At 42.2% G+C, this 20,634-nt stretch overlaps 1 protein-coding gene across 1 annotated transcript; it reads left to right on the top strand.

The window, feature by feature from the left end:
* The first annotated feature begins 9,964 nt into the window (after positions 1–9,964).
* On the top strand, positions 9,965–15,514 carry LOC147432453 (CBL-interacting serine/threonine-protein kinase 9-like). The gene is made up of 13 exons (XM_086492402.1): positions 9,965–10,622; positions 10,806–10,868; positions 10,961–11,032; positions 11,237–11,344; positions 12,135–12,215; positions 12,311–12,364; positions 12,453–12,578; positions 12,830–13,042; positions 13,128–13,247; positions 13,549–13,662; positions 13,760–13,816; positions 14,139–14,213; positions 14,455–15,514. Exons 1-13 carry the CDS (start codon positions 10,431–10,433, stop codon positions 14,533–14,535), a joined length of 1,356 nt encoding a protein of 451 aa, XP_086348528.1. The 5' UTR covers positions 9,965–10,430; the 3' UTR covers positions 14,536–15,514.
* Positions 15,515–20,634: the final 5,120 nt, after the last annotated feature.

Raw genomic sequence — 20,634 nt, 5'->3', positions numbered from 1 at the left:
AAGACCTTTGAAAGCTTTGTTGACCAATAATCCTTTAGATCCATTGACGTTGTATTGGTTAGCCAATTGGTCTGCTTCTTTCCAATTAGGCCAAATGGTGGAGTCCTTTATTATTGACCTTTCGGGCCACTTCTCTCCAAATTGGATTCATCATATCACATCTCACTTTTGAGAGCCAAGGGGACCAATGAGTTATTGAGTTTTTGAAATATCTAGCTGCCTCCATCACCCTTTCACTCTATTGTGGAACGAAATGAGGACATATGCCCATCTTCACATTTTGCTTTGAGCTTTGTCCATGGCCCATTGGAACCTTTGTTTGCGAGATGTCCCTACCCCAAGGTGGCAAAATATCTTTCCTTTTGTGACAATCTCTCATGACCACTCAGAGCAATCAAATAAGTTGTTTTCTCACAGTGAAATCAATTTTGATTCCTCCTCATTGCACTTAGACCCAAAGGCTACGGAAAATGTCTCGATAACCTCCGTCGCCTTCCTCAGCACCTATGGGATGGCTTTCAAGAATATCAAGGAGTCGTCAACAAATGGCTTTTGCTAAGAATTGTTGGCTAATAGGCAGAGAGCAAGCCCTTGAATTTCCCCTCTTGCAGTGCTGGCCTCCAAGCATGGTGACAAGGGGGTGGTGAGAGCCGATTGTGAAAAACAGTGGGGCAAGTGGACAACCTTGTTTGACTTACCTTTTAACTTTGAAGGCTCCCACAATTCTATTATTGAACAACAACTCTGAGTGACTACCAACTCCCAGGGTGTGGATTATCTGGTATAGCTAGGGACCAAAGCCCAACGCCTCATTACATCTTTTATGTACAAACAAACAATTTGTTCATACATTTTGTCTATGTCAAGTTGTGTGGTAGGAAGGTGTCTATGGTGCTTGGTAGTGTGGCTTAGCCATAGCAACGGAGAGCGAGTAGAGAACGAGCAAGAGAGAGACTTCGTCCAGTAGAAGCACCACAAAAGAACCACGGTATGAAACTTCTTACATATATGTATCTTAGACTAGAAATAGATCAACGTCCCCTTTACATGCAAAAAGCTCTAGACTAAAAGGGTGATCTTCATCAGTTTGTGATAGGGTTTATTTCCCATGGGCTACACCACATCAACAAGGGCTTGAGAATAGAGAACAAGCAAGGGAGAGATTTCATCGAGTAGAAGCACCACAAAAGAACCACATTATGATTAATTGATTAGACTTTGTATATGAATTCGAATAAAAATAGATCAACCACCCCTTAACGAGCCCTTAACCATGCAAAAAGCTCCATACTAATTGGGTGATCTTCATCAGTTTGTGACAGAGATTATTTCCCATAGGCTAGACCACGTCAAGAAGGGCTTGAACCCAACAATCCCCCCTCAAGCCCAAACCACTGGCAATGGGCTAAGTACAAACCATGGAAGAGTTAAAAAAAAACCACCTAAAACAATGAGTAGAAGCCCCCCCCCCCCCCCCCCCCCCCCGACAACAACATCGGGGTGTGTGTACTTCCCTTGGACAACAATTAGAGAGGGACAATAAGAACTCAACCAAATAGATTTAGGGAGGTCTTAGCACTTTTCATCGAGTGGTAGTGTCTATACCTGCACAAAATTCATTAGAAAAAAAATTGACTCTGACAAACTAAACAAGACTTTGACAAAAATAGATGATGGTGTTGAAGACAGACTCCTTAAAAAATTGCATGTGTTGATATATCTCCTTGTTGTAGCAAACCTTTGATGTTCTTGTGGTTGTCAATGTGTTCGAATCTGCTTTGTCGAGAAAAGTCAGTAATTTGACCAATATGGCATACACACCCATGTGGCAGCTCATAAAAAAACAGTATCTTGCGCACAACCTACAACATAGCCAACATGATAAGAGTATCAATGGCTTCTATGCTCAAAGGGCTCCATGCCGGCCACCTCCTCCACACCACCATTGGATGACATTTTGACACGCTTGAAAAGTTTGGCTATTTCCCACTACCTCTGCACAACGTTTTAGGAAAGGCCGCAAAGCTTGTCTTGCTTACACAGTCTCTATCATTGCTTGGTATCATTTGCTAGCAGCTTTTTGATATGCTACAAATGTCGTCAAAACCTTGCTATGTTGCATTGCCAATTAGCAATGGTGTTAAGCTCACTAAGGCTATTGCCTAGCAATGTTTTAGTACACTCTCGACATAATCGCCGATAAGGACATCACTTTAAAATGCTTGTTATGTGATATATCTTGCCTATGGTGTCTTGATTTGTGCCACAACAAATCATGGTGTCTCAAACTTTGAGTGCAGAGAGCACACCCCATTTTGCATGCGTGTTAGAGCTTTGCCAACACCTTGCCAACCTGCATTTTGATATGTTATTCCAAACTGCCTCCCAAATTGCTAATGCCTTGCTAGCTTGCATATTGATATGTTGTCCCAAACTACCGCCTAGGCTCTGATACCACCATTGGGGAAGGTGGCTATGGTGGGTGGTAGTGTGTCTTAGCCATAGCAAGGCAGAGAGCAAGCGAGTAGAGAACAAGCAAGAGAGAGACTTCGACTAGAAAAAACACCACAAAAGAACTACGCTATGGCTAATTGATTGGATTTCTTACATATACATGTAACTAAGACTAAAAATAGTTCAACCACCCCTTTACCATGCAAAATGCTCAAGACTAAAAGGGTGATCTTCATTAGTTTGCTACAAGGATTATTTTCCATGAGCTAGACCAAGTCAACAAGGGCTTGAACCCAACATATATCAAGCCGTAGTAAGATACAAGGATTATTTTCCATGAGCTAGACCAAGTCAACAAGGGCTTGAACCCAACATATATCAAGCTGTAGTAAGATACATTCTTGATCGGCGAAGTTTGCATACTCAATGTTGACCATTTCTGCCAAAATGTTATCATAAATTGACCTTCCCTTGATGAAACTGTGTTGATGGGGAGTGATCTACGAGAGGAGAAAGCCTTAGGCCGACTGTTTTGGCAATGATTTTATATGCTACTATCATCATCATGATGGGCCACCATTGTTTAAGATGAGAGCAGTAGGGAACCTTAGGGATAAGTTGGATGAGACCTTTTTTTCATGCTTTTGGTCATCAACCCTTTAATGACATCTTTGGCCACCCATCTTTTGTGAATTTACTTGCATACATTGAGTGGCAGTATTTTTGTAGCCCTTCCAAGCCGGCAACACATGAAGGAAGTAGTGGTAACAAGAAAAACTTAAAGCCTACAATATGCATTATTGTACAGGCAACTCACTACATTGAAGGCAATTACTCTAATCTTTGAAAGTTTCACAATATCTTACCATGTAATTTAAGTTTAGAGGTAAATTTCAAATTTTGATAGGTGAGATTTCTCCAAACCTAGGGTGTTTTTCATCATTGCTAGTAGGAAGCCCGCCCTTGATATAGGTAGGGCGCATGAAAACACCACTCCAAGAATGGCATATTGTTTAGGAGCCTTTAGAGCACTTTTGTTGGCTCCCTCAAGCCTTGTTTCGATGACCTCATCAATTGTTTATGTTGAAAAGCTGCAAGCCCTCCTATCTTCTCCACTCTCCATGTGTTATCCGAAGCCAACTCTGCCACAATCGGAGAAACAGCATCGCTTGGCTTCGTTAACCAAGAAGCCTACAAGGTTTGGATGCATCCTTTTTTAGGTGGAAAGAATACAATCTTGCTGAGTCAGAGTAACTTATCTTTCACAGCATATCAAACGTACCTTAAAGGTTAGAGTTATTATATAAAGAGTTAGTCCATGTTGGCAAGAATTGCACTTTTCTTCCTTTATAACTTTGAGTTCTCCTTATTTGAGAGAGAGTGAGAGGAAAATTTTGTTTCTTTTCATATGGTATAAGAGTCCTAGAAGCTAGTAGAAGCAAGCACTGCCATGGGGGAAAGCATATGAATCCTCTCTCAAGCACTAATGTTGAAAATTCGTTGTGGCTTTCTAAGGTTGGGTTCACATAAGGCGGCGGAAGGAATTGGGAAAGCTTGTAAACCAACAAGAAAGTGCCATGTGGACCTTGTTGTTCACATAGGGCGGTAAAAAGGTGAGTTGGAGAGTGCCACATTGTGGAAGAGAAAAAAGGGATTTGTTTCGACCCCCCCCCCCCCCCCCGAAACCCCCCCCCCTCCTCGGAAGTTCTTTCTTCCACCCTCCACCTTGACAAAAAATGCCATGTTGGCACCAATCACATTAAACTAAAGCTCCCAACCTTTTGTCCACACTTGCCTCCTCCTCTTTCTTTCGCCGCCTCTCGATGTTCACATAAGACGGTGATAGAAAATTGTCTCACATTTTCCTCTGCCAGCAATGTAAACACATGGCTGGTGAAAGAGAACATTTGCAAGCTTTTTCACCTCGAAGATCTCATAAAGTGTCATGTTTTTCGTCGCCTCGATATGAACCCAACCTATAAAAGAAGCCTCACAGGAGAAGAGAGTTAGGCCCACATTTGAAATTTTATTATTTTTATTAATGATTGGACCAACCTTTTCATGCGAAGAATTGAAATTTTCTTTGTTTTTTAGTTTGGCAATACATAGGCCTTTTAATTTCATACCTAAGATGACTCGACTTTCCTCACATTTTATTCTTTTCATTAACGATTGGACCAACCTTTTCATGTGAATAATTGATTATTTTTGTTTTAAAGGTTTGTCAATAGATAGGCCTTTGAATTTCAGGCCTTGATCAAATTTTATTTTATTTTTGCAAAACTCAGAATTGTGAGTGGATGTATTATAAGCCTTCGCCTATAATGTTTCTAATTAGCTATTCATCCAGATTTATGATGATGATGGTTTTCGATCTTGAAAATTATGGTCCAATGAAATTATAACCAAAGATTTTTCATTTTTCATTTTTCATTTGAGGAATTCACAATATAAACCAATAGTCTTAGAGGTTGAAACGAGGGGGCAGTCTGGTTCCATATAAACATGCAACTCTCTCTTTCTTTGGCGTTTGCAATGTGCTTTGGGAGTGAGGGTGGAACGATCACACCAAACTAAAATGATGGTGATCATTGTAGACACCCTCTCTCCACATTGCAAGCATATATTATTTTTTTCTTGGCCCTCGGGTGGCTGTGTGTGTGTGTGTGTGTGAGAGAGAGAGAGAGAGAGAGAGAGAAAGAAGAAGAAGATCAATTTCGACATTGTAGAAATTAATATGTGTGTGTATAACAATTGCATAAACTCATGGGTTTATAAAGTCGATCCCGCTTCCAAAGATTTAGGATGAAGGAGATGTGTTGGGGTAAATCCCAACTTGTGAACTAAAAGTGGCGCCTCCCTACAAAGCTTCCTTAAATACGCTAGACTGGATTCAAGCAACAAGCGGTAGCAAAAAAAAAAAGCATCAAAATAAAATCTCACAAACCTAAAAATAAATTGCTTATGTCTTCAGTTGACTACATACTGCACATTCTAATGTCCCATCCCACCCTATGGGCAACATTCTATGCACTATTTGTCAAAGCATATTTGAGCAGAGAAAGGAAAAGAGCAAGAGAGAATGGGCATGTGTACCTCTAGAATTGGAGTGCTATGTATGCGTGAGAGAGAGAGAGAGAGGAATGACACGAGCATTGGGGCAAAGGCTACTCCCCTGTAAGTAGGTCCCTCAATGAGCCCATGTGATCCTAAATATAAATTTAGAGTTCTTTTATAAAATAGAGGGAAGAGAGAAAAGTTATCAATAGAGTAAAACATAGTAGCTTTATATGTGAGCATCTAACATCCACTGTTAGATTCTAAAAGACGATTCAATGATCTAGGATCCTTTCCATTTGTCGGCCATACAATAAATACCTTCTAATGTACCATAATTAAATGCCATCACAATTTAAACCCTTATGGTTTTGGGATTTGGGTAAGACCACATTGTGAAACCTTGCAATTAGTTGTGCTAGTGTAGGAGTACTAGAGTAGTAATGGGATGGGTGATATCTAGGGAAGGTGTACGCACGTGCGATATCAACATGTGAAAGTGGTAGTACTAGGATGGATAATATCCAGAGAAGGTGTACGCATGTGCCATATCAACTTACCCGGGTATAGAAAATGAAAGATAATATTTTGGATTTGGATTATATTTGGAATTGAAATTAGAGTTGGATTCTCTATATGATGATTTTTTGTCGCGACAATATTTATGGAATTGCAATTGACATTGATGAGAATTGACTTATTAAATGATGAGTGTGACCAATGATATCCTGATTCATCACGATATGACATATACTGCTTACTCTAGTGGTATGGGACACTAGAATAGGTAGTATGTGGATGACGGTAGACATAATCAATGTTGTTTACTTTCATTTTTTTCTATGTGATATTTATGACAAAGATTTCTAATCACTATTTTTGGCAAGTATCATTTGCAGATTTCTTATCTTTGCAACTGAGGACAGTTGCTTTCCAACGGAGAGGTATGTAATGGAATTGATATTTTATTATCTAGTGTAGGTGACAGATGGAAAAGGCTAAGGGTTATGCAAAAAGGAATCATTTTTTATGGACATTTTATTATTTAAATGCTCTTTATGAGCTAAGTCTATTTAAGTCCGCCGACCGACCAATGTGTATTCATTTTTTAGCATTGAAGAATCTATAAATAAAAGCAAGAGGGAAATGCTCACTCTTGCACGAGGGGAGATTGTACCCAGTGCTTGTGTATTTCTTCTCTCCCTTCCTCTCTTCTCTGTCGTCGCGCCTATGTAGCAGTCCGCTCTAGGAGGTGCGCCTGCACATGTTCTTTTGCTCTCTATTCACATATATCGTCAATTATGTGCTCGTGGACGCATCAGGTATGCAGATCTATCGTTTTATTGTCTGTAGCGTGTTATTTTACGTATTTTGCAGGGACGCTGCGTCTTTTGTTTGTAGCACACTTTGGAGGGATGGATTGCCCATGGCTTGTTGAAGCCTAGAAACAAGGTAGTTAACAAGCATAGGGGCATCATTAGTAGCCTGCTCACTAGAAAAATCAAAGCTATCAACATTAATTTCACTCTCTTTACTATTGTCAACCATTCTAACAACTTTTAGGTGTAAACTTTTTAGGTGTACTTTGGCACTTCAAGACCTAGTTGCTACTCCTCTTTACCCCTTTAGAAAAAGCACTCAAGCTACTATACCAGTGTTTCAAATATCATTAATTGCAAGGAATAGAAGAGAGGGTCGTTCAACACCAAAACAACACCAGCTCCTGTCAAGCTTCTAATAGCTCAATAGTGGTTAAGCCGTAGGCAAGCCCCGTAGGACTCCACTATTAAGACCATAGCTCTCGACGGTGATGCCCCGTTATCTGCACGAAAGCAAGCACACTGCAAGGCTGAAAAATCCCTATTCTACTTACTCAAATGCAATCAATAATACCAACCATTTATAGCTAGCTTGAGAAACTCCCTTCTTGAGCAAGAAAAGAGAAACCTTGTGCTCTGATACCAATGTAACATTTAATGGCCTAGTAACTTCTGTGTAGCGAAAATTAGCATGAACATAGTGAGCATTTCATTATAATAGATTCCTAATGAGCATAACAAGAGTGCTTGGGTGGAGAGAGCAACAAAAAGCATAACACCTAGTTAGATAGCATGAAAAATACTTCAAAAGAGAGAGAAATTAAGCTATTGACAAGAGTTGAGGATCGGAGCCGGTCCCCCGTCCAAAACACTTTGTATTATAGGTTTCTCGTATCAAGAGAGACATTTTACAATACAATTCTTTGTGTTCCTTCAAAACTAGCTAGTGCAATGAAGATGGAAGCTTCAAGCACTAAGAAAAACACTTATAAAACACAACATCAATACCCTCACGGTCTCAGACCCAAGACCTCATACACCTTCGAAGATGGTGAGAGCTAGCGGGGTATGAGAGTAGATTGAGAGGAAGAAGGAGTAGTCTTATGAGAAAGATGTATATCTCCTCACATAATCACTCATATTAGCATAGCATAGCTTAGTAATTAGCATGGTAGAGGAGATGAGCATGCATTGAAGCTTGGCTCTTGGTTGGATTTGCATCACAAAGCCAAGAGTTGTTGGTGTAGGCCTCCGATAAGCTTGGCCTTGACCGTGAAGCGAAAAGTGCTCAAGGGTCCCTTGTGCAACATTTTGGTCATATTCTCACTAGGAATGACGCATCTACCCTTGCCATGCCACATCATCAGGAGGATGTTCTCGCGGGCCTTAGCAACTACGATGCCGTTGTTGCTTAGGGAGGGCTATTTTAAGAGGGGATTTTTTTTTGCATGAAGCGGGGCATGAAGGAGACGATACAAGTTGGAGGAGAGGGGGGAAGGAACAAAGGGAAGGGGGAGGCCATCGACGACTGGGGAGTTCCTAGCTCTCAACCGCGAGAGAGGAGAAGGAAGCATGAAAAGGGGATCTAAATGAAGGGAGGAACAGGAAGAAGCAACGTGGAGGAGCAAGGTTAGAGAAGGGATGGAGGAGGTGAAGCTCTCTCTCTCTCGACGCGGTCACTCTCTGTCGACTTAGGAAGCAAGCAAGAGAGAAGTGTTGAAGCAAAAAGGGAGATTGAATAAGGAGGTTGTTGTGAAGCGGAAAGGAAGGGAAGGAAGGAAGAGGAGCAAGAAGAGGATTTTTTTTTGTCGAGCAAGCGAGTGAAGGGAGAAGACAACAGAAAGAGGAGCATTTGGACAGCAAGCTTCTCGTTCGGGAAGTGTTTAGCACGAGATTCAAGATTAGGGAAAGTGGACAGGGTGGGATTTGTGCACGGTGATTGCATTTTACTTCTAACAAATTGGGATTTTTGATTAAGAGTTCGCGAATCGAGGTGCACGTCGACGATGGCGTATGCAATCGGCTTACAAAGGGTTATTGGGGATCAACAATTGGAAGTATCTGAGGATTGCCATCACCAATTAAGTGCCGTTGTATTCTTTTAATTTGTTTTTATCCATTATTTCTATTCTAGGATATGATTTTATTTTGCAATTGCTCTCTAAGGGTCACTATATCTTCTTACTAACACAAAACCACTCCTAATTGTACGAGTTTCACTTGGTTTGTGCCTCTAGTGATTATCTGTCTACAGTGAGAAGGCCGACGCTTTCCCGATCGACCCCGAAGAAATGCGCACTCCGACAACGCGAGGCTTAGTTATTCATTCATCCTCCCTACTATGCCTTGAACTTCACAACGAAGCCAAAATCGGCATAGTTACAAAGGGTAGACTTATGCTCCTTTCTGTGTGTGACCAAGAATCAACAATCTGTCTAATGACTAAGATTGAAGTGAAGCTGTGTTCAGTTTTGGAGCTGTCTGTATATACCAGACTCATCAGAAACTCATTACAAGTTCTGGGTTCTATTACCATTCAACAGTTGTATTTATCAGTCACCTTGGTCTGACTCATATTTTGTAATTTTGCTCTCTCTTTAATATTATACATCTCGCGCCTTGTTATGGTTAAAAAAAATGAGGCTTAGTTATTTGTTCAAATAATTGATAACTAAGCCTCACGTGACCATTGCTCAAGTGTTAATACCCTCAATCTCCTTGTCCCTTATTCTGTACGAGTACGACCGACCGCCTTCGGCGGCCTTTTTCTCTCTCTTTCACTCCCCCTCTTTATCGCGCGTTTCTCTCACTTTTGGCATTTAGCCTTCATCTCGCAGATAGAGACATGTGTAAAGGGTTACTACCTCCGCCATATTATGTTAGTATAGTAGACGAGGATGTGGCATAGATTGAGGGGTGAGACTCCATCCTTGATGATGTCAAGAGTCCAAGAAAAAAGTGCAATTGTTGTAATAACTTGCAAGGACCGATTTCCCATTCAAAGGTCACACGTCAAACGAAAGGCTCATCACTTATGCATGAATCACAGCTTTTGTTGAGTGTCATTGGACAAAATACGAGGCTACAAGCCAGTTAACTCATCCATCACGAGATTATGAGCCTACCGTGCAGCAGCGCGCAATGGCGTCTTCCACCCCTCTCTCTCTCTCTCTTTCTCACTCAAGCACACGCGCTCACACACGCCGCACACGCTTCGCACAGCCCCTATAGAGCGCACAGAGAAATTGTCGTTTTAGCGCAATTCTGCCAAGCGCCCTCATTCTGAATCAGAATCCTGATCCGCCCCTCGCCCACTCGCACGCACAGCTCTCTCTCTCTCTCTCTCTCTCTCTCTCTCTCTCTTTTCGAGCCCGCTATTTCTGCCCTAGTGCGCCATGCGAGCTGTCGGAGAAGCCTAAGTGTGTTTCTTTATACCACAAGAGCTTGTGCGTTCTCAATGATTCGATAGCAGATTAGGAACGCCTCAGAGTACCAAGCTTGACAAGGTCCATTTCAGAGGCAAGGGGCGCGCGTATTCCTGTTCTCTCGCCCGCCGCCCGCCAACCTCGCCCACTGCCTGCAAACCGTGTTAAAGCAGCAATGAGTGATGAAGGCTCGCTCTCTTGCAGCTTTGGCATGAAAACCAGAGTAGGAATGTACGAGCTTGGGAGAACGCTTGGCGAGGGTACATTTGCTAAAGTTAAGTATGCCAAGCACATGCGCACAGGCGGCCAATACGCCATCAAAATTCTTGAGAAAGAAACGATCCTCAAGAACAAGATGGTTGAACTGGTAGGTACATGTGCTCTTGGATTTTCCACCTCATATATGTGCTCCTTCTGTGAGGATCATGGTTATATGCCACCATGATGTGCCGTTCGATGCCATATTATCGTTGGAATTCTTTCATGATCATGATAATGGAGGGTTCTGCCCTACTTCTTTTAATTTGAACTTGCATGCTGTATGCATCAGATCAAGCGAGAAATATCGACGATGAAACTGGTAAAGCATCCAAACATAGTGCAGCTCCATGAGGTATGTCAACCTCAAAGTGCTCTCTTTGATTGGTTATTGGACCAGATTTTGCATATAATTGTGTGATATGGTGGCTGCCATGTGTGTTGCAGGTCATGGCTAGCAAAACCAAAGTGTATTTTGTTCTCGAATACGTCACGGGAGGGGAGTTCTTTGACAAGATAGTAAGTACACATTTGTATTCATGCGTCCATACTGCTGTTTACACTCATGTTTAAGGGCTAAGTTCTTGATCCAATCTGTCTTAAAAGCTTTGTTTTTAGACTTCTTGTGCAGTTGATGTAGGTTTAGCCACACGCATGCATGAATGGGTGCACTTGAAGAGTGCTCAGAAGAATGAAAATTGATATGGATTGGGTTGTGTGCAGAGCCAGCAAGGACGACTACCAGAAGCAGAAGCTAGAAAGTACTTTCAGCAACTCATCAATGCTGTAGATTATTGTCACAGCCGGGGCGTGTATCATCGAGATTTGAAGGTTTTGAGCTTTCCCTTCTTTTGTATGCTTATGCTCTAATGCCGCTACTTGCCAAAGTTCTGCAAGGGAAAATCAGGGAGTCATTGGTTCGCTAGTTTTTTTCCTAGAATCAAGAATGCAAGTATTTCTAGCATAGTTACCGGGTATGGGAAATCGGAAGGGAATAGGGAACGGCAACGGGCATGAGATGCCATTACATGTTATGGATACTCATGTCTGAAACATGGAATGGGAACGGGGACCTGAAAATGGCCATTCCCTGTAACTATTATTTCAAGAATGCTTCTTCTGTTGAAGTTTTTGTTTCCAAAGATGGTTAATCGATGATGGGTCAATTGCCAATTGAGTTTATCTAGAATTGGGAAGGGCAGTTCAAGAACAATTGAGTCATGCATGGTGCGTATTTACATAGTTGGGCCTAGTTGGATGTGAGGACAAGGGTTCCAGCAAGGCTTGCCATGTTGGCTATGTGCTACACAAGATCCTTTTTCCAAGCCATATGGGCTCATAGCCCCCTTGCTCACCCGGACCCTTGTCCTCATATTGGAGTATTGCCTAGTTGGGTTTAACCAAATCAGTATTCCTGCACATATGCCTTGTTAAGAATTGCTTGTAGTGCTTGTTTGGAATATGATAGAATGATCTTTGAGTTCTTGGAAAAGCTTATCGTGCCTGTTGCGGTGGGTGGATTTTTGTAACTCAAGCTTCTTTCCAACTCTATGAAAATGCACATTTTGCTGATGCTGAGGCTTTTCAATGCTCAAAACAGTTGATTACTTGCTTGTTGCAGCCTGAAAACTTACTGCTTGATGCCGATGGTAATTTGAAGATTTCGGACTTTGGGTTGAGCGCTTTGTCTGAACAATGCTGGGTAATTTCTTGAATGGCTAGAGTTGTTCCTGCCTTTTGTAAAGGATACTGTTTATATTTGGTACTGAAGTACTGCATTTTCTCTATGTCATTTAGAAGGATGGACTTTTGCATACAACATGTGGAACACCTAATTATGTGGCTCCAGAGGTAGTTGTCTTACAGCGCTGATTTGGATGCGTTTTATCTATAGATTCTGGCTGTCCGTCGCATCTAATCACTCATTCATTGCGACCAGGTTGTTTATGAGAATGGTTATGATGGAGCCAAAGCAGACTTGTGGTCTTGTGGTGTTATACTGTTTGTCTTGATGGCGGGATTCTTACCCTTTGAGGAGAACAATGTACTCCAGCTCTACAAGAAGGTGAACCCCTAATACTTGTTTGGGTGCATGCTCTCTCTCTCTCTCTCTCTCTCTCTCTCTCTCTCTCTCTCTCTCTCTCTCTCTCTCTCTCTCTCTCTCTCTCTCTGTGTCTGTGTGTGTATGTATGTATACAAGCAAATTTTGTTTGTTAATATGTAAGTATGTCACATCTTGTCTATCTACCAATTGTATGCATGTATGAATGTCTGCATCTTGAAGTACCAGCTTCCTAACCCGTGTTTGTGTACCAGATCCGCAAAGGGGAATATGTATGTCCCTCTTGGTTTTCTTCTGGAGCACAGAACCTCCTAAAGAAAATCCTCAATCCAAGTGCCAAACAGCGGATCACTGTAGCACAGATGGTAGACGATCCCTGGTTTAGGGAAGGATACAAGCCAGCAAAGCTCACAGTTGATGAGAACATCAACCTGGATGATGTGGATGCTATTTTCAGTGAGTCAAATGTACGTCCTTATGCATGTGAACTTATTAAATCTAGAACACAAGGGCATCCCAAATTGGTTGTGAGGTAATGTGGGTTCTTTGCAGGCACATTTTGTTGTTGAAAAGAGGAGGACTCAAGTCTCAGGGCCTACTCCTCTAAATGCTTTCGATCTTATATCTTTTTGTCCAGGCCTCAACCTTTCAGGACTTTTTGAGATGAAACAAGTATGTAACTTGTTCCTAGTGCAAAATGCTGAGCTTGCATTTTCAAAGCAATGCTTGGCACAATTGTGAAACTGTGCTAATTTCGATTTTATCAGCATTTTAAACTTGCTTAGACAAACCTCAAGCACTAGATGTTGAAGTGTATTTGATCCAAACATTAGCACTACTTCATGGAACATAATTTATGTCTGTAGGAGCTACTCTAAAAGCATTTTTGGTCAGCACTAGTGTTTTTCTTGTTCACTTCCTATTCGAGGACAAGATAATCGATGGTGGTTGATATTGTATAATCTTCGTGTAGGAGGCCAATCAAGAAACACGTTTCACTTCCAAGCACCCTGCCCATGAAATCATTTCAAAGATGGAGGAGACTGCCAAGCCTCTCGGTTTCAGTGTTGAAAAGCATCACTACAAGGCATGTGCAGGCACATCACTGCAAATTATCTACAATTATGTATAATGTGTCTTGGAATTCGTAGTTTGACAATTCATTTGCTTTAATGGTCTTGCAGATGACGCTGCGAGGTGTTAAGACTGGACGGAAAGGATATTTGTTTATAGCAACAGAGGTAAACATAAATGTGCCTTCATACCAGTGTTATCCAGATAATAAACAAACAAAGGTAGCTTTGTGATTAGTCTCCTTAGCTCTTTGTGAATAGATAGTACGCAAACAAAGGCAGCTTTGTGGTCAGTGTCCTTAGCTCTTTGTGATTGTTGTCCTTATTTATAACCCATTATCATAAGAGTTGTATTTGCTGTCCTTCAAAGGCAGCATATCACAAGTATTGTGAGCCTCCTATGGTCTCAAGCTAAAGCTTTTACCTTGCTTGGACTTGTAAATGAGGGTAGTTATCCATGTTTTGATGTTAAGAAATGGTTGTTCTACAGGTATTTGAAGTTGCTCCCTCGTTCTTTGTGGTAGAAGTACGAAAAGCGTGTGGCGATGCACATGAATACCACAAGGTGTGTGTGTGTGTGTGTTTTTTTTCTTGAAAGTGTACAGACAAGGGGTTCTGAAAATGCGGCATCATTGAAGACATGTGATAGAAAGAAACCACAATGAAATCTTCCAATCTATTATGGAAAATGATGAAAAAAAGTTGTCTTGTTGATCTCATCAGCGTACATGCTTTAATTATCTACGATCTTCAATAATTCCGTCTGCATGTGTTATTGACAAATTAACCTGTGTCATGATATGCAGTTTTGCCAGAGCTTCTCACAAGGGTTAAAGGACATAGTCTGGCAGACAGAAGCTGGCAAGGATCAGCAGTCAAGCGGTTGAGATGAGAGCGTGGTTTTACTAAAGGGTCTAGAGAGAAACCTTGGCAGTATATCGACAACTAACCTTAGTCCATGTGTCTGATAAAGCAGCACATTCTCAAATGACAACTCGGAATATGATGGTAATAGGGTAGCCAGAATCATTATCCATGGAGGCTAAAGCATGTGTTGTCGGGGTTTTATGAGGTGAAGGCTTTGTACGGGTTTTCTATATGTCATTCATGTAAAGGCAGAGAGCGAGGGAAGGAAGCTGGCTTTGCTGCCCCATTTTTGCAGTGGAGAGTATGGAGGGTATTTTATGGGAAGGATTAGTACAGCACCTAACCCAAAGGTGTATGCACTATTACATATACCATAGGCATACAATCGGGGATTGCTTGAAGAATGTCTCTAATTCCAGCTAACAGGTTGGGGTTCTGTTAAGCATGGGTAAGATAACGAGAACAGGGGCACTGGCCGAGTACAAATACAGCCTTTGTTTGAGAGTAGAAAAATCTTTTGTCACCCACGTGCAGACACTCTTGCCAAGTACAAATACAGGCTTTGCTTGAGAATACAAAAATCTTTTATCGCCCGTCTGCAGGCATTCTCGCCATGTACAAATACAGGCTTTGCTTGAGAGTATACATGTGCAGACACTCTTCAAGCAAAAATCCACAGGCATCCCTCCAGCAACAAACACTCTTCATTTTCAGTTTACATTCCTTTGATATCATGCCCTTCTCATGCTACCTTATTAACCTTAGCTACAGCTAAATAGGAGAAAGAGGTTGGCACAAGCCTGCTCTTCCATGTAGGTCACCTTGATATTTAAATCATCCTTCTCAAAGGGCACCTATGCTCCTTGCTCTGTGCAACATGTATTATTTTGGTCACAAAAAAGACCATCTACATCTCCATTCTGTAATTACTGGTAAAATTGTAACCATTTGTTGTTCTCCTTCAATTGCTTGATTACAAAAGCAAGATATTAATTCTAAGCTTGGTAGCCTTGGCAACAATTAAGTGCAATGTATGTGTCTATGTGAATGTTTAACGACGCGAAGAGAGTAACTATTAAATGAAGCACGAAAGTACGAAGCACGGAATCTGCGAGGATGTGCCATATGGTGATATAGACTACATCTTTCCCTGAATGATTTGTAGTTAATTGCCCTTGTTGCTTAGATCTTCAAGCAATCCATTACTGCAAGCAATGTGGCAGATCTTTCTTCAAAAAGACTGTATTTCCTTTCATTAATTGGACAAAGAAGCAAAAGAGAGAGCTCAAGAATATATCTTGGTTTTGAAGAGGCTCTTCAATGGTTGGAGGAGGAGACATTTGGATGTATACTGGTTGATTGCATTATCCCATAATCCATAGAAGCCAGGAGGAATATCACAAATAAGGGAAATTTACCAAGATACCCATAAAATTTGTGGGAATTTTCAAAATATGCCTCTAATTTTGAAAATTCCCATAATACTCTTTGCCTAGGTTGCTTCCATTTTCACATAATTCAATACAAAAAATACCTGCATAAAACCTGTTTTGGAAAAATTATATCCATTGGGCCAAAAAAATGGCATTTGCATGTGGAAATCACGAGTTATTTTATCTCTCTTGTCCAAAAGAACCTTAAAACACCTTCTAACATCTCAAATGACTGGAGCACAATTGTTTTTATCAGAAGTTCTAAATGTTATGTATTGAGAGATGTTTAAAAAAATTTGAGGGGTATTTTGGCAAATTTTCAAGAATTTCGGTAAAATCAAGGGCAAAGTGGGAAGAATTGTCCAAGTTTGAGGGGCATATTGGGAATTTGTAAAATTACAAGTATTTTGGGAATTTTCATAAAATTGAGGGGTATTTTGGTAAATTTTTCTACTAGTAAATACCTCAATTTGGTCATGGAGGGTGCATATCATTATTTTTCTTGCCAAAATGTGAATTCCAATTTTGCTCCCAAGATTTTTAGAGAAGTATGGATGCTGTCCTATGAAGCTTTTTGATTGTGGAAGGGAGCTTGTGATCCTCCTTGGAGCGTTTAGAGTTAGTTTGTGTAGGGTGTGTTTTTTTTGTGTGTTGGGGGCGGGGGGGGGGGGGGGGGGGGGGGGGGGGGGGGTTCGTAAGATTTTGCATGATTTGATTGAGGTTACTTCTAGTGCAGGCGGGAGGGGGTGACTATAAAATAGTCACCCCCTCCGTGCGGGGGTTCCCGAGTACGCAAACAATTGAACAAGGTACATAGCTCATAAAGCTTACCAATTGTTCACCATTATGTTTACATTTAGTCATTATTAACTACTTGACACAAATTCTAAATTGGGCTCAATATAGATATCCAATTTTGACCATGTCCATTCGTTTCGACCATTGGTTGCTTTTGATTCCTCTTCTACATATTAGGAGTTGTATTAGGCTGTGGTCATACGATGCATAGTTTCTATTACTTTTTGAACGGACTATGTCTCGTGGATGGTCATATGCTCACAAGTTATTTGTCTTAGGGAGCACCCACACCTGAGAGGGGGATAAGTATTGTGATTTACCTCCACTCCTCTCAAATAGATGCACATCAAAATGTGGAAGTTGCATTGTGTGCATCGAGCATTCCCGCTTGCATGATACAATGAGCGTCCATGTGTGCTACCAAGTTGGTTGCATTCGAACCCATGACTTGGGTCATTGCTGACAAACGCTCAACCAACCAAGCTAGCTCCTTTGGACACGCATTATGTGCATCTTACCCCTTCTTCTATTGAGTGGTAGGGTTTTCAAAATCAAGGGTCACTTTAATCACTAATGGTGTGGTCGATAAAGCTAGCCTCTCACAACTGTTTTCTTCTTACCCCCAAAATACTTTGATTTAGCCCCCTGCACCCTTTATCTCTCACAATCACAATTACCGTTTGAAGAAGAAGGGTTGAGACTTGAGAGAGAGAGAGAGAGAGAGAGAGAGAGACTGATTGAAAAGTGTGCATTTGAGATGTGACTGTTGAAAAATTCTTTTTCATATAAGCAAACTTTTGAATACTCAATATAAAACGCTTTGTTTCATTCTTTCAAGGCATAGTGAGAGATCCCAAAGCACTCATTCTTTGTTACTAGCAACTGCAAGGCTGAGGCTAACTGCACCTCTTTAGGTGCAACAGCTCTAGACCCCCTGACTTGAATTACGATCACCTTTTTGCTCGCGGGTGAATTACGATCACCTTTCACTTACTGCTTACCCCCTCCGTCATGGTGGGGGCATGTAAAGCAACTATGCCAAGTGTTTTGTCGATTTTGGCATAGTAGCATCAATAACATCAAGATCAAATTATTGATGATTAATGAACTCTTGATCACGTCTCTAAACGAGACGGGTTGTTCACCCTAGTTTCCTATTGATCTAACAACGGAGATTATGCCATAACAATATGGCTATGGCATAATCTCCGTTGTCAGATGAATAGGAAACTAGGGTGAACAATTTAGATCTTAATAATAGAGCCCTTGGCACTTGCCATAACCAGTATGGGTACTTAGGCTAGGTTCAGACTAAACCGGCGGAAGAAACTAGCCTTTTTAAATCTGCCACCGCATAGTGTGAACAGTGTGGAGGAGGAAAAGTGAAAAAGTGAGGGGGTTGAGAGAGGCCATCAACTCTTTCGAGGGGGGAGAGGGTCGGAAGAAAAATGGAGGGCCCGACGGAAACTCCAACCAATCAAATTTCGTACATGGAGGATCAATGCCCCTTTGCATTTCGTCGCCTAGTCTGAACCCACCCTTAGTTCAAATGGCCAAGATTATTGCATGACTAGGACTCAGGAGTGTAGGACAAGTGCCAAATAGTGACAAGGCAGTATGGGGCCATGAGTAGACATAGAATAGAATAGAATAGAATGATATATGCCTAGCCTATATGAGAGGCGGTTGTGGTCGGCATTGAACTGATAAGTGCGTGCCATGGCAAGGGCTCTATTATTGGGATAAGGACCTTTTCGCGAAGAACTTTCCAGTTCCAATAATTGTGGGCTGCCTTCTCGCTCTCATACTATTGGCTGTCACTTGTCGAAAGCTACCGTGTAGGCCAATCAAATAAACGAGTCGATGTGAGCTGGCTGGCGTACGATCACACACTCAAGTCTCAAAGATTTTTCCCTTCGATCTTTCGATTATTGTCCTTAATTAGCCCACCCCTCCAAGAGGCCACTCCCACACTTTCCTTCTCTTATTTTAAAAAAGTGGTTCTTATGGGGATTGGCCGCGCAACCTTCAAATTTGACTTGGAGCTTTGGTAGACTTCAGACGATCCTTCAATGAAAACCAGAACTGACATGAAGGACACACTTTGAGAAAAGTTAGTGTATGGCACTTTTTATATTGATTCCAAGACGTTTATTACAAAAGGGACGATGGCTTCTATCAATGCCACTGTTGAAACTGGGTTACCTAGATGGATTTATTGACGTTGAGGATTGCCACCTTGGCATCGACTGACTAGCACTATCTATAAACTATATATAGGGGGGAGGGATTCCGACCCCTCTCCCCGCCACGTGGTGCAAAATCCTTGCTCCAACAATTCTCCGGGTGCGTGAGCTTTGCACACATGCGTCACAACACGACATAGAGAGAGAGACAGAGAGAGAGAGAGAGAGAGAGAGAGAGAGAGAGAGAGAGAGAGAGAGAGAGAGAGAGAGAGAGAGAGAGAGAGAGGATCAATTTTGAATGTTGAAGTGTGGGCGCTAATCCTACCCTTGCACGGTGAGCCGTACAAGTGCTGTTAGTGTCCCCTCCCGCTATTGGTGACATCATCGGAGCTCGAACTCTTCAATCTCTCTAGATTTATTACTACTACCCCCTGCTCTCTTCCTATCGTGGATGGATTCAACATCCCTTGCTATTGTAGCCATTGCCGCCTCTTGGACATTGGCCCCCATGTTCTCTTCACTTGCATTGCACAATAGCATCTTCTACACCTCATGCATGCTATTCTTCTTGGCTTGATTCCCACAGTCATAGCAGGCCATCAAACCCCCTCCCCCCGATGCTGCTCCCACTACTATCCCCCTTTGTGATGCTGCTCCTTTGCTGCTCTAACAACCTTTCTTGCTGGTCCATCCCCATCTCTCCTCCATCGTTCCTTCTCCCCTCTCTCTTCTGTCGTTACCCCTGAGTTGCTGCTGGTGCCACTGCTTCTATACTCCAGGCGGAAGAGGATGGGCTTGATGAAGGTGAGAAGATCAGGGACCCACTCGCCTGGGATCAACGGCATGCTTGTGTATCAAGCTCCTGCAACAAGAGGCTAAATTTGGCAAGCTTGGAGAGCCTTAGTGTTGGGGTATAAAGCCCAATGTGGTCGCCCAGGTAAGTGGGCGGGCCGCCAGGTATGTACACATATTCTTTTGTTAAAACCTAATAAGAACTCACTATGCTCTACACATTACAGTAGAGCGAGTTCACCATATCGTCGTGCTCTTCTTCTCGCACTCTCTCTCGCGTCGCACTTCCGCTCATACTCCTTCAACTGGTATCAGAGCTCAGACCGAGGCTCGGGGCAACACTGCAAGAGGCTAGAGTCACCAGCTCAGATTGGAGTGAAATTCGACAGGCGAAGACACGGCCCCAAATCTCGTGGTAGAACACGATGGGCTCGGTGTTGTCAGAATTTCATTATGAGGTCATCTCGGCCACCGTTCGGCTTCGACAAAGTTCTGCACAGGCCATTTTCGACTACGTGGTCTCGGCGGGTGCAGATCCGACTCTGCAAATTTGGGGTTTTCGGCCTACGACTGCAGGTGCTGAGGATATCGACACTCCCAGAGTGTTGATTTGTGGCTGTCTACACATCGAAGGATGGCTCACAGTTCTTGGAGGCGTGTCACATACGACACGGGCGCATCTACACACAGACTGTAGGCGACATCCACTAGTTCATCAGGTAGCTTGTGTTTGCTGCTTGATATTCCAGATTTCATCCTGACATTGCAGGTACTTCCACATGGGATGTATTGTCAGAGATGATGTATGTCTGTTGAGGGTTTGCTGGCTGTGAGTCACGCAGCAAACAACCGCCGCAGCGGTTACAGCATACAGTGGGAAATTTGTGGATGTATGACTTTGTGGGAAGTC

Source organism: Adiantum capillus-veneris, chromosome 20, assembly GCF_014529385.1.
Source record: "Adiantum capillus-veneris isolate H3 chromosome 20, ASM1452938v2, whole genome shotgun sequence".
Taxonomy (NCBI): Eukaryota; Viridiplantae; Streptophyta; class Polypodiopsida; order Polypodiales; family Pteridaceae; genus Adiantum; species Adiantum capillus-veneris.
Note: the sequence above shows the minus strand (reverse complement) of the source record. Positions and strands in the feature narration are given on the sequence as shown.

What these genes read in the sequence shown, in the direction of transcription:
- LOC147432453 (XM_086492402.1), top strand. Translation starts at nt 10,431, where the DNA reads ATGAGTGATGAAGGCTCGCTCTCTTGCAGCTTTGGCATGAAAACCAGA. An exon ending in CTTTGTCTGAACAATGCTGG is followed by an intron (nt 12,216 to 12,310) that starts GTAATTTCTTGA and finishes TATGTCATTTAG; the next exon opens with AAGGATGGACTTTTGCATAC. An exon ending in ATGCACATGAATACCACAAG is followed by an intron (nt 14,214 to 14,454) that starts GTGTGTGTGTGT and finishes CATGATATGCAG; the next exon opens with TTTTGCCAGAGCTTCTCACA.